Source organism: Chrysoperla carnea, chromosome 3, assembly GCF_905475395.1.
Source record: "Chrysoperla carnea chromosome 3, inChrCarn1.1, whole genome shotgun sequence".
Taxonomy (NCBI): domain Eukaryota; kingdom Metazoa; phylum Arthropoda; class Insecta; order Neuroptera; family Chrysopidae; genus Chrysoperla; species Chrysoperla carnea.
In genome coordinates this window covers 27635575-27650570 of record NC_058339.1, presented here as the reverse complement: position 1 = coordinate 27650570, position 14996 = coordinate 27635575, and the positions used below count along the sequence as shown (strand labels likewise).

The 14996-nt window shown below is 27.8% G+C and overlaps 2 protein-coding genes across 3 annotated transcripts in view; one reads left to right on the top strand and one right to left on the bottom strand.

The window, feature by feature from the left end:
- Positions 1–3072: 3072 nt before the first annotated feature.
- The window catches only part of LOC123296527 (flotillin-1), a 12522-nt gene continuing 598 nt past the window's right edge, over positions 3073–14996 (top strand). The window contains exons 1-7 of one of the 2 annotated variants that reach the window (XM_044878037.1): positions 3073–3319; positions 3513–3588; positions 3651–3741; positions 6279–6542; positions 7987–7995; positions 11113–11727; positions 11889–12053. In XM_044878037.1, the coding sequence (XP_044733972.1) occupies positions 3268–3319; positions 3513–3588; positions 3651–3741; positions 6279–6542; positions 7987–7995; positions 11113–11727; positions 11889–12053 (1272 nt within the window). In that variant the 5' untranslated portion in view covers positions 3073–3267. The remainder of the gene's footprint in view (positions 3320–3512; positions 3589–3650; positions 3742–6278; positions 6543–7986; positions 7996–11112; positions 11728–11888; positions 12054–14996) is intronic. The other variant, XM_044878038.1, reaches the window with a different exon arrangement.
- Positions 14590–14996, bottom strand: part of LOC123296521 (sulfhydryl oxidase 2) — an 18049-nt gene continuing 17642 nt past the window's right edge. The window contains exon 2 of the mRNA XM_044878023.1: positions 14590–14688. Coding sequence (XP_044733958.1) covers positions 14638–14688 — 51 coding nt within the window. The 3' untranslated portion in view covers positions 14590–14637. The remainder of the gene's footprint in view (positions 14689–14996) is intronic.

Here is a 14996-nt window from a genome sequence, read left to right as displayed (position 1 = left end):
AATTTTGTTTTATTATTAGAATTATTACAATTGACCTGTTGAACAAAACATAAAATTGTTTATTTCTGTTTTTCATTGCACTTGCAATTAATTCCTTTTCTTTGGTTCTTTGGTAAAATATTATGTCACGAGACATTAGTTTGTCATCCCTGAATTATCAAAAATGATTATCTACGTAATCATTGACTTAAAACATTTTTATTGGTAAAAATTGATAATGACTTGTTCATTGCATTATTTACGATAATTTGTATACTTTTTAAGATGTTTGTATATAAACATTTAATTCTTTTGTATTAAATTTGTATCGAAACTCTTTTAATTTTTTTGGTTTGTTAAACAGGTCCATTGAAAAGTTCTAAACTAAATTAAAAAATAAGTAATTTGGTGGATAATTTTAAAGTAATATAAATACTAAATTTTTAACTTAATCTAGAAATCTGCTTTAAAAGTAATTTTTTTATCGATGCCCTAATTCGCGAAGAAAAGTAATTTATCATGGAGTATTTAAAAATTGTTGTTTTAATTATAATTTTACTTTTACAGTAATTTAATTGAAAATACATTTTAATTTGCTCTTACAAGCCAGCCAAGGCTTTTATGTCATTTCATTCAAGGCCATTATACCATTATCAGTCAAATTACTTATATTCTTATGTTCATTTTATTATTTTTAGTTTATGCATGTCTTCCTGGACCCGTCCAAAGTTTGTTAGATATTAATTTTGTACTAAAAACATGTTTATTAAAAATAAAAAAACATTATAGTTTCTATAATCCAAATTCAATTTCAACAAAATATTTGCTTGAGTGCAATAACTAATTTAGATTAAATTGTTTTTTATCATTTAGACCTATAGTTTGATTATAGAGTTCAGATTATAGAGACTATGGGCCCCCGAGTACTATTTAGCTTGGGTACACCCAAAATATTGAATAAGTCTCTAGCTTCACGCATTCGACAAGTGTGTGAAGTTTGAAGGCACATATTTTAACACGTTTTAATGGTCAAGGATTTTGGACTGCCTTTTTAATGGTTTTCAACAAGCCACTGTACGTACGTAATATTGATTGTATAGTGCGCGGGAGCCCCATAATTCAACTGTTTAATAATAATTTCAATAATTGAATTTCTTAGCTTTCAAACTGCAGAATTTTAAGTGAAGGTTTCATATTAATTAATTTATATAAATATAAAAACTTTTTAAAAAGCAGGCGGGGCGGTTCCAAAAGCTTTTACAAAATTCGCATTCAGAAATAATTTTTTACTAATGTTTCTACTCATTCTTATATTTTTAATTTTGTTTATACGAAATTTTATTATAAAAATTACTTATTAAGATTATTGTATAATTTTATGGACTGCATTTTGGAATACAATTGTGATGTTGAACGAACTAAACACTAATATAAATTTTTTTATTGATTTTTATTGTATTACTTAATTTAATATATCATTTCTTTTCAGGAGAGACCTTAAATATAATCGAAGAAATAAGGCATTTGATCCAGAAATCAATTTCGCGCCAGTAGTTTTTTATAAAAGACTGTGGAAAATGTTTTTCTGAGTGCACTTAACAAAATAATATTAATGCGAACTAAAGTTTTTTCGATTAAAGCCAATTAAGTTGCTCAGAAATGCCCTATTTCCAGATTCCACATTTTTTTTGTTTAACATTTAAAAAACTATCGGATTTTATATTTTGGAGGATTCTAAATATTTTTGTATCCTAACCTCACCGTTTTCGAGTTTTAAGCATTTGAAAAAAGTCCGCTTATGACTGCCATATTGACTATTTGATGTTCTTAGTGATTTTCCCAATAGCATATGTTGAGTTTGGTTTATTAATCTGGTAAGTACATACAAAAATTAATTTAGGAAGTCAGTGATAAGAGAAAGTAAGCATCTCATTTTGAAAAAAGTTATAGTAAACTGAGATAATATATGAATTCTGGTGGAGGAATGGGGATAAATTTCTAAAAAAAATGCTCCTATCTATACAAGCATGGAAAAAATACCCGGGCTTATAGATCATAAAATACAAATAAATATTCAATCAACATTTTGACAGGAACAGCTTTTTTAAGGCTTTGGCTCACTGCCAGGAGTTTGAACGTCTTGTCATAACATCTTAAGTTAGTTTGAACATCTTAAAGTATAATCGTAAAATTGGCAACATAGGTCAATTAGATCTTGGTGGGTCCGTAGGGTCCATCTTTTAAACCCGATTGAGATAGAAAAAAGTAAAAATGTTCCTTATACAAAAATAAACAACTTTTGTTTGAAACATTTTTTCTTAAAAGGTCACTGTTTATCCGTGAGGACGCTAATTGTGACAAAACTGCTGTCCATTTTCTCCAAAATTATAAAGAGTTTTGAAAATTTGCAGGAAAAGAAAGAGTTGAAAATGAAGCTTCAACTAGTGGTCTTGTGAAACATTCCCGGAAAACGAAAAAAAAATAGAGAAAATACGAAATATATAATAAACCAAATAAATGGTGTTGAATTGCCGCCATAACTGTGTTAGTTTTTTAAACTCTTCTAATTAATAAAAAAAAAATGATGCAAGCTCTGATATTCAATACATTCTATACAGAGTATTTCAACAATTAACTCAGTCAATTGTTTGCTTTCACTTGTTCTATCTACCATTTAAAAATAATTTGATTTATTTGCAGCTAGTGCAGGTATATACCCTTAATTAATCGCATCTTTCTTAGTTGAAGTCATCTTGAACTAAGTACTAGAAATTTGAGAATATTGTTTACTGTACTTTCGGGGTATATTTATGCCGTATTTTCTAATAAAAAAATTTACAGAGATAAGAAGCAATTGCATTTATCAAAAATTAATCTGCAAATTATTCAAAGAATCATTATAATTTCTAGTCTAAAAAAAGTAAATAGCCATAATATCTATAAGATTTTTATAAACATAATAAATAAAATTACATAATTAAATTCAATAATATTTATTTATGTTAATTTAAAATATTTAATTTCATCATTATTATTATTCATAATTATTCTGGCCATGGCGCCAGTATTTAACAATCTATCCTAGCATAGACGACGCTCCTTTAGAACAAAAAAATATCAATACGCGTGAGAAACAAGGATAAAATATAGGAACCAAAGGCTAATTGACAAATAGTAATGAAATTGAGCACAGGCGCGCTTGACAAGTTGAATATTGCTACTTGAAACATCATTTTTTACCAATAATATTAAATTTTTTATCAAATTTTTATAAAATAATTATACATAATGGGTTGGGGATTTGTCACCTGTGGTCCAAATGAAGCACTTGTTGTATCAGGTAATTATTGTTTATCTTATCTGTTTACCAATATTATCAATTGATGGATTTGTTAGAAGGCGTGGTTTATTTCGCCTATTTAAATCAAAAATAGTGGTAAAAAAAAAAATGTAATGTAAAACTTAAAATAATTAGATTTTTTTAAAATATTTAATCAATTAAAATTCTAATTATGTCATCTTGAAAATTTTAGGATGTTGCTACTCAAAACCCTTACTTGTACCTGGAGGCCGAGCATTTGTTTGGCCTGCTTTGCAAAAATGTCAAAGGTAGGAATAATAAATACATTGTTCGAATATCCCGAATCTAATAAATTATCCTTTTTAAATAGAATATCATTAAACACGATGACATTACAAGTGGAAAGTCCTACAGTATATACTAGTCAAGGAGTACCCATTTCAGTCACAGGAATAGCACAAGTAAGTTTCAATAAAATATTGAAATTTATTTTTAATTTAACAAAAAAACGGTAACCATCTATGTGTATAACAAAATTATGCCGAATAAAATTTTTTTTACATTTTTATCTTCGATAACATTGCTATTGAACAGTAGTAGATTAATCAATGAAATATAGATGGCAGTAATTGACTCAAATAGAATAGCAGCGTAATTTGTATTAGATTTGAAAAACAAGTGAAAATAACAACTATCAGAGTTAATTATTTAAAATTCCTATATATGCTGAGTTATATATAATTCAAAAGCAGTGGGTTTATAGAATACTAAAAAACCGAACTATTTTAAACGGCAAGAGATTGGGATTGAAGACGGTGAGATTGAGAAAATATACCAGTTGGAATCATTCGAAACTCATTTTATTTTGCCTTTTTACTGTATACATTTTGACAATTTTAAACTACGATATCAACTTCGTTAAAAACACGAAAAACTTTCGTATTATTTTTTAAACCTCACCAACTTCCGTACCTAGATAACTTTTGGCTTGTAAATTTTACCGTATTTTAAACAGCATTTCTGTAAAGAATTGAGTCCAGTTAAAGGCTGGTATAAATGACTCAATTAGCAAGTTAATAATGTTGTCTTATTTATTTTAAGAATAACATCAGTTCAACATACTCGGTAGAATATTAAAATGACAATGAAACGAAGTAACATACTATAAAGATTTAAGGAATTGTCAGTACAAATTCTGTTTATATCAGCAATTTTTATAATTTTTTAAAAACTTGTATTGTATCAAATACAAAGGTGTTTTACATCACAATCGCAGAGCTGACTTTAGATGACTTATATATTAAATATGAATTATATCGGTTCAATTCTAATAATATATTTAACATAAAATTTAAATTGATTTGTCAGAAACAAAAAACATAATATACACATTTAATAATACCCATGCACAGAGGCGGATTATGTTGAAATTTTTTAACAAAGAAAGGGTACGGAGAAATAAAGAACTTGAATAATTTACTCAAACATTGGCATAGTTTTAAGAATGTGCGTATCGACGGCAGTCAGCAATTGCAGTGGTGATTGAAGTTTTTCCTGTGTAAAAATCGCGAAAAGTTATCGTCACTCAATCACGACAGATAAGAGATTAAATGTGTTAGCAATACTTAACAGTGAATTAAATTTATCGATGTTATTGAGGATTTCGCAAATTTGACAGAAATTTTTAATTTTTTTAACGATTGCCAATGAATGTGATTAGTACCACTTTTTAAATAAATAATTCATAACTTCAATTTTTTATATCAAATATTAACAAATTCTTTTAAGCTTTTACATAATTAATGATAACACATAATCATCTGTCGACACACATTCACGGTCATACCCGTTTTCCAAACATCATGTAAAAATGGTCTTTTTTGAAACTGCCTGCGGGCCCAAAATTCTTAATCCGATTCTGATCGTACAATAGCATATCATTAATCATATACAGACGTGTTTAATTACATGTACGAAGGTAGTTATTCACTATTTATTATAACCTTGATATATCTTTTCTAAAATAAGTGCTCGTATATATCAAGGGTTTTTTTATTATGTACTAAATTTAATACTATCAAAGCTTATAACAACAAACGTATTTACGTATCCCAAAAATGTTTAAAATCTGTCAATTCTTTTGTAACCCATGAATCAAGATCATTCTTTCTGCAAATTACAGAGAATGGATTCAACACCATTTTTGACAAAAGATTAATGGATATTATTCAATAAAAAACCACTATACTTAGTGATCACCTTCCCTCTCTCATATTAGCGCCAGCGTTACGTGATTTATAGACGACCTTTTATGAGTTTTATTTTTAAATAAAGTTCGCCGTTTTTAGGGTTTCGTTACCAAGCGGCAAAAAAATAAACACTTAAAATTTCGACATGCCCGCCTGCGTTTCATACATTTTAAAATCCTCATAACTTGACCACCTTTTATCTATGTCTTCTGAAGGAGTAAAATCTTGGAATTAATTCGAATTTTTCCGTCAAATTAAAAGTTATAAGACTTTTTGAAACTTTTTAAGAAAAAGTAAAAATTTAGAACTGCTATTTCGACTTATTTTTCAGTTTTTGACAGAGAAATTTTTTCACAAGGGAAACTATGAGATCATTGCCGTATATTTTGATGTGGGCTAAATGAATTTGAAGCAAAAACAATAAATAACCGTTTAAAAATATAATTTAATTAAAAATATAATTTAAACTGCATCATCTATAAATAAATAACAACATAAATGTTTTTATGTGTTTCATGAAATTTTAGAATTATAATTAAAACAAAAACCTTCAACTTTATTTTTGTACTTTAAATACAAAATTAATAATATCGAGTAAATAAAAAATTAATACAGAGTGTATTCCATACTCAAATCTTAAAAACGAAGCATTTATCAAATCGGAATCACTTTCTCAGAGACAATATTTTTATTAGAATAAAATTAATTAGTAAAAATTACTAAATTCTTATCTTTATTTTTACTTTCAGGTAAAAATTCAAGGACAAAATGAAGAAATGCTTTTGGCAGCATGTGAACAATTTTTGGGAAAAAGTGAAAATGAAATACAAAATATTGCATTAGTGACCTTGGAAGGGCATCAAAGAGCTATTATGGGTTCGATGACAGTCGAAGAAATATATAAAGATCGAAAAAAATTTAGCAAGAATGTATTTGAAGTAGCATCATCTGATTTAGTGAACATGGGTATTACAGTTGTTTCATACACGTTGAAGGATATTCGAGACGAAGAGGTAATTTCAATTTAACATTTTTCGTCTAGATTAAATATCTTGTTGAGTATAAGTTCAAAATTCAATTAATTACAATTTAAGGTAAATAAAATCAGGTTAGGCAGATTTTTTTCTATCCTTTCGTCGAATAGTTAATTTTTTTTATATACCTGTCTTGTAAGCTTTAAAAATTTAAGTACGCAATTCCAATAGATTTGTATTACCATAAATAATTAAAATAGTTTAATTTCTTTTCGAAAATGACGCAATTCTGATGAGATTTGATTTAATAAAATGATCTATATTTTCGATACTTATTCTTTATTATCTACCATACATGCGATGGGTGATGTCAATAATTTGTTCGGTTCTTATAGATAGCTGAAATTCTCCACCGCCTACAGGAGGCTGTTCTCTCACACTTTGAGAAAATGGTTTTAAACATTTCTAATCTCTGATTAAACTAATAAATCATCAGCTAATGTATTACAGTTAAAAGAGATTATATGAGGAAAATATAGGGTTTGATATAATATCGTAAGTCTGAAGGCAACTGACTCTTAGATCATCAAGTAACTTTGAGTCGACCATAATAATTTCCTTCTGATAACACTGAAGTATTTATAATTTGTATCGTTTACGGCAATACGAGAAATATACGCCCTGCTAGTGGATTAGAACTTTTAATTAAAAGTCCATCAGCGGAAAAAATATTTGAAAGATCGTTTCAGTAATATCAAAAATTAAAAATCTATATAAAAAATGATCTCTATATTATATTCTTCGTCGAAAAAAAAAAGGCATTTGACGCAGGAAAAAAAATTCCACGCCATGAGATTCTTATAGGAGCCGGTGAAAAATTTTTGTTCTGAGTTTACTCAACAAAATCATATTCATGCGAACTTGCACTTTTTCGATTAACAACAGTTTTCCAAATCCAAAAAAATGCCCGGATTCAAAATTCGATTCAGAACTTGTAACAAACTGAAGTATAGTAAAAAATTTTGATATTCGGTAATTATCACGAGAACCATGCGAATTTTAGATATTTCGAATCTAGACGGGAGCCTAAAGTATGAGGTAGAATTTTATTTTATACCAAAAGTTTGCTAAGTTTGATACCGTTAGATATAAAAAAATAACCACCTTGGCTTGAGATAAATTCGGCTAGGCTAAGATTGGCTCATAAATTAACTGGAAGTTTTTATAAAGATGTGTCCTTTATGCGTCTATTGACAATTTGTACGCATGACGAAAGTTGGTGGACGACAATGGGGACACGTATTTTAAAAAAAATAGACAACCTTTATTCTTACTTCCAAGTAATCTTGAAATCAATATTTTTCTAAAATGTAATTAATATCCGAAATCTCAATTAAAAAATCATTTTAATTTTTTCCACGAATGTTTGAAATGTAATGGTTTGATTTCTTCGAAATTATATTCTTTTTTTGTTGCTTACAAGGGTGCCAAGGTATGTGCTTTTTTAATTAAAAGTTGTTTAATAAGAAAATTTAAAGTTGCTTTTATTTTTATTAATAATAGAAAATGAAAATAAAACAACTTTATTTTTTTAATTGTGTAGAAAACTTTAGCATTTATTTATATTTTTTTAAAAATTTTTATTTTTTTTGAAATGAATTGTTTTTATATGTTTTGTGTTATTTTATGGTTTTAAATTTCACGTATTTTTCTTTGACATTTTAAGTCGATTTTTTGTGACCTTTATGTTATAAATTTGGCGATTATAGAATTTAGGACACGCATTAATGTTATTTACTCGAAAATTTATTTTTAATTTTTTGATAATAAGATTTTTGTTAAAAATTTTACAGAATCCTAGTTACTTGAGTTTGATTCTCATTTGAATTCTTGTTTTGTTTTTAAATAATTGGGGTTTTTCCCAATTACGTAATCTGATGACCTTCAAAACCTAAGTTGTGCTTGTAAGACTGAATTAATTCAATTGAATTTTATGCAATTTATTAAATTCTTAAACTTATCAGGATCCTATTATATCTAATTTCTGACGGTGACTGTGTTGTAATCCAAACACACGTATTTATAATATACTCATCAAAAAAAGTATATAAAGGATAATTTAAAAAGCTCAAAATTTTTACCAAATATTCAAACATTTCTGCGAAAAATCATCGAATTTGGAACCGCAATAACTCATTAGAAATAACTTGTACTTTCTAGTTTTGGATAAAAATTTTTGAACAATAGATTTCAAAACTAGAAAGTTAAATTTATCAAATGAGTTACTGAGGTTCCTTTGATTATTTTTCGCATAGATACAGCTGTTAAATTTTGATATAATTTTGTCTTTTTAATATTTTTTTATTTGGGCATTCCTAAAAACGGCTTTTAAGATAGGCACGAAACTATATTTTCTTTCTGTCTTTTTTTATACTTAGTGTTAGATTAACACTTTAAAATATTTATCTAATTCTTAAGAAAAATTTGTTTACGGCCAAACTACCTTGAGGCGGCATAAAATTAAAATTAGTTATTATTTTGTTTCCCAACTAAAGGGAATCGACGCGACGGCGGCTACAGAATCACTTTCTTCCAATAAAATAAGTAGCTGTTTTGGTGAAGTTAATTACAACATAATAAACAATTTTTCAGTGCTCTTATCATGTACTAATATGTATTTGTTAAACAAAATTGAATATTTATTTTACCTTGAGAAAGCGTTTATTATTATAATTAGCGAATTGATAAAAATATAATTATATTGTAATTTTTTAATTGTTTTTATATTTAGATTACATTTATTTTTCTTATAGTCATTAATTTATTTGTTTTATTTGCTTATTGGCTTTTTATTTGCTTTTTATTATTAAAATATGTACAATAAAATTTAATTATACTTTTGTTGCGATCACACTGATAAAATATATTAATTTTTAACTAGGTACTTGTTCAATTTTAATGAGTATCTAATTATTAATACTCGAAGGTGCCTATGTAATTTTTACGATCGTTCTAGAACACTCTCAAGTCTTTTAAATTGAAACATCTGAGAACTTTTGATAGTTTCTAATATAGGGTGTTTATACGCGAGGACATTGACACACAATTTCAAACTATTTGTTACAGTATAGCGATTCGTTAATGAATTAGTCAATATATATTTCGACAGGCTAATATTTGTTAATCTATTATTTTCCTTATGCCTTCATACATGGGTTCAACTATCAATTAATGATTATGAAAATTTAATCAAAATACGAGGAAAGACCTTTTTAAAAAGCCACCTTGCTTCCTACAGTTTGGAACTTTTATTATGTTGCCTTTTTATCGAATCATAAAAATGCTATCTACCGTTTTTTGTTCGAAATGGTATGGCAAAACTGCTGATTCACATCTTAAAATTATATTTTTGGTATCCGTGATCACCGAAAGATGAATGATAAAATTTAAATTTCTCGAGTCAGCCACAGACTAAGGGGGCTTTCAGCACCAGGTGGCAGAAAGTGGAACTAAATTTAAATGACTTGGCTAAGTAAGAAAAATATTATCGAACCAAGTCATTTTCCTAGTTGTTTGATTGAATGACTTAATGTAGTTAGGACGCTAGTGAAACGGCGCCGTTTAGTATGCAGTTTTTCGAGACAGATTGTTTTTAAAGTCGATTATCCGGGCTTAGTTGATAATCTACAAAATAAATAAACAACTTTCTTTCAATTTATAATCCGTGGTTTGTAATAGATTAAAAAGTACTTGTGACACGCGTTATTTACTTGGAAAATTAACTGTTTATTTATCGTAATATTTTGAGAGTGTTCTATAACAAAAGTAAAGCATTCAGATTTTTAACTTTTAATTTATTTTAAATATTTCGGTAATTTTACATAATCACTAAATATTTTTGAAATTTCTATTTTAAAAATGAATTACACAAAATTATAAAACAAAAAAGCTTATCATTATTAGTTTAGGGATATTTAATTTAGCGAAACTATTGTGATGATTTTACGCCCACGCATTTGTATCAATTTTTTTTTAAATTTTCCTTCTTTTCTCCAGTAAATAAGGAGTGCTGATTTAAAGAACTATAGGAAACGACTATCTTTAATCTGATCGCTTTCGATGCCTAGATTGTGTTATTTCCTATTAACTTTTCAATTAAATTTATTATTTGTTCTGCCTCGGTCAGGATTTTATCAGTACTATAGATCGTCTAGAACGAAATGAGACTATCCGAGAGAAAGTGTAGATTTGCGTGCATATACGTACACAAACATACACATCTACGCTCTCTTATGCGATCTCATTTCATTTTGAACGACATGTACACTTTATAACTTTTGAATATTTATCGATTCATAGGTTTATTTATTGATATTTGATATTCAAGTATTGAATCTCGTGTTTAATATTTAATATTAATAAATTATTTACTCCTAATTAAAACACTTTCACATGTTTAAACTGTGTTTTGTCAATGTAACATTCATTTATTAAATTTTCAAAATAGAAATGTTAGAATCGTCACGGTAGTGGAGCTAAATAATAACTCTGTGTTTTTCAATTGATTTGCTTTATTAAAAATAACTCCATTGATTTTTTTTCCTAATAGGGATACTTACAAAGCTTGGGTATGGCAAGAACAGCTGAAGTTAAACGTGATGCTCGCATTGGTGAAGCAGAAGCACGTGCCGATGCTAAAATCAAAGAAGCTATGGCTGAACAACAACGTATGGCAGCATTGTATTTGAATAATACAGAAATTGCAAAAGCACAAAGAGATTTTGAATTAAAAAAAGCTGCGTACGATGTTGAAGTACAAACTAAAAAAGCCGAAGCAGAATTGGCATATCAATTACAAGCAGCCAAAACGAAACAAAGAATTAAAGAAGAACAAATGCAAATCAAAGTGGTTGAACGTACACAAGAAATTTCTGTTCAAGAACAAGAAATGCAACGTCGTGAACGTGAATTAGATGCGACTGTGCGACGACCTGCCGAAGCAGAAAAATTCCGACTCGAGAAAATAGCTGAAGCAAATCGTAATCGTGTAATTTTAGAAGCTGAAGCTGAGGCTGAAGCAATTCGACTAAAAGGTGCAGCTGAAGCATTTGCTATTGAAGCGAAAGCTAAAGCTGACGCTGAGCAAATGTCGAAAAAAGCAGAAGCTTGGAAAGAATATAAAGAAGCTGCTATGATTGACATGTTATTAGACACACTACCTAAGGTAAGGATTACAGTTATTTTAGGGATAGTACTCTACTATGGAAATTTTTTTTTAAATCATTATTGAAAGCTTTTTAATTTACAAATGCCGGCAATTTTTATGTATTAAAGTAAATCAATAATGAAGAATGTATCTATATAGAAATTTTATCAAAATTACAGGTTGCTGCAGAAGTTGCAGCTCCATTATCGCAAGCAAAGAAAATAACGATGGTGTCTAGTGGAAGTGGAGACATTGGTGCTGCAAAATTAACTGGCGAAGTGCTTACAATTGTCACAAAAGTTCCAGATCTTGTGAAATCCATCACCGGAGTAGATATTTTAAAGGTAAGTAACATTTAAAAACTAACATCCATTTTTAATTGAATAAATATCAAAAAAGGGGACTTTTTGATTAGTTTAAAAATAATTCAAGATATCAGGATGAATTCATTCAAAATTATTAACATCAATTGAATTAAATAGACATTAATTATTGTACTTGTATTTATTTATAACTGGGGTAAAGTATTTATTAATATTTGATGATTTTATCATATAATTAATTATATTGAATGTACGATGAACTTACATAGGTCAGTAAAGCCAAACCAAATTAATTAGAGGAGTCGGAAATAATTGCTACAAAAGGTTTTATTGTTTTAATGATTTCATTTGTAGCCCAATAACACTATCCTAGCCCCAAAACGAAAAATGTACCCTCAAAAAGAGTTTTTTATTCATGTCGCGATATAAACGCTCACTAAAATTGGATTTTTGAAAATTATTTCATTTTAATAATGCTACATTATCAGCAAGTAACAGGAGCTTTTATTTTTATTGAAATTAGGGTTCGGCACCAAAATATTAAAACGACAATTTTTCATGAATATGGGAAACTGGTCTAATTTTGAAGGGAAAGATTGATCCGAAAAATGTGCGTTTGATTCTCATTCAATGCATAATTTAATGATCTAAAACTTTTATGCTGACCATGTTTTCGATATTCAGAGCCCTTTATGAGATACAACCTTTCCCGTACTGTTATTTGTTTCATTCTTCGGTAACCATTTTAAATGCATTACATTAAGATTTATTACAATACATTAAGACATCAACATGACACTTAATGTATTTATCAGCGTCGTGTCAGCTTTAATTGTCCGTATTGCCTTAATAGGCTAGATCCGACTCTGCCAAAACATGAGCGAATTTAATCTGCATCAATCGTTCAATCCACGTGTTTGCTATTGTTTGTCATACGAATATTGTTCAGATTGATCCACGTTTTATTTTTTAACAATCAGCTATTTTTTTCGTGATTATTATAATTGTTCATATTGCTCAATTCTAAAGTTTCAATATGTAATGTGATAATAGCGTAAACAAGTTATAATATGGTACCAAACAATTACAAAATATTAATTTTGAAATCAAATTTAAAAATAGTTTTTAATAGACATAATATTGATATAAAATTTTTACATTGTTTATATACTTTTATTTCTCATGCATAAATAAAATCTAAGTTTATCAGTTAATAATTGATAGCAGGCCCGTACGTAGAAATTTTTCAACGGGGGCTTTAACGTTTATTCATCATGTTATAAAAAGTCGATTGATATGCATTTCGCCGAGGATGCTGCGTTTATATTTTATTTATTTATTTGTATTCAGTCTTCGTAAAAATCCTTTTTACTGCTTCCGATTTTTTTTTAAATAATTTCCCACACTTCGAATCTTCCAAAGTACTTTTATTTTCTTAAAAACTACTTTTTATTAGTAAGGTGTTTTGCGCCGCACATATTGTACTAATACGTAAATAAACGATTACATGCCCATCTTTAAGTAATTCACAAGGAATTTGTTAGCCTTCAATGATTCTTTTGTTAAAATATCTACTTATTTAAGTGTGTGAATTGAAAGTAAAAGTAAAAAATTTATTACTTTTGCATGATTAGACTGTGCATTGACACTGTGAAACGTGAAATATTTTGTGCGTTAATTAGCTCATAAATATTTATTACCATACTAGACCGCGGGAAAGCACCTTTTTTGTTAAATGATTAATACATACTTGAAACTTCGTTAGTGGCTTCCTTTTGGTGATTCTACCAAAATTACTCTCTACGCCTTTTTTTGAAAATGCTGCGTTTTCAAATGAACATGATAACGTCATATTTAAACTATCAGTATGAAAAAACGCAGCAAAAAGTTTGTTAATTGCGTTTTTATGAAATGAGTAAATTGGGTTTTTGTGAATAAAAATTATATTTTTATTTTAATAATAAAATTTTTATTTTTGATATTTTTATAAATATCATAAAATATTAATTACATCATTTAACGATTTTTTATTTATGTTTGTATATTTAATTAGTTAACAAATAAATTTAAAATGAATAATTTGAAAGAAAATTACGTAATTTTTGTAAACGCATGATAAAAATATCGGCTATTACAATTTTCGAATAAACTTTTTATGTAAGGGTCAAAGTTTATAAAAACATAATAATTTTGTATTTAATTAAAGCAGCTGTATATAGTGAAACCAATGAGTAAAATTAGCACTATTTGATCCGGGAAACACATGCGGTTTTTTTTGCAAACGATTCAGTTATGTTTCTAGAGCATCTTCTACATGAGACATTGGGAGTGCATAAAATGCATTCTCTGTGTCTATTATCGTTATGGAAGTCTGCATACCATTATGAAGTGAAATATACATGGAAATGGCAGTAAATTAATTTGATTCTTTATATATTAACGTATCGGTGCATGTTACAGCTACTTTAATTTGGCCTCATCTTTTTTCAGTCTAAAACAACTACGAGTATATAACAGATACAATTGTGATGTTTAGAATTTTTTTAATCAAGTCTGAATTCCATAAAGGCACACCATTTTTTTTTTACATCAAAGGGCGTGTTCTTCATAGAAGAATTAATAACATCCATCCATATTTGATCCAAATTGATCGAACCTACAAAAAAAGAAAAAACAAAAATTAGTTATGTATTTTCAAGAAGTTTGGTTTCTATTCTTTGATATTACAAAAACCAAAACGTAAAAAATTCAATATCAATAACGCCTATTTTAGTACAGTCGACAGGTAGTTTCAGATAGGTGACTATGGCTTTGAAATGATTGGATCTAAGATATATTATTATATTTTAATTGAATTTGCAAAAATTAAGTTTACAATATAATTTTATTGCTGAGATATGTAATGAAAAATAATATTTTATGATGATTATTTTTTTATATAAAATTTGATGATCATAAGTGAAA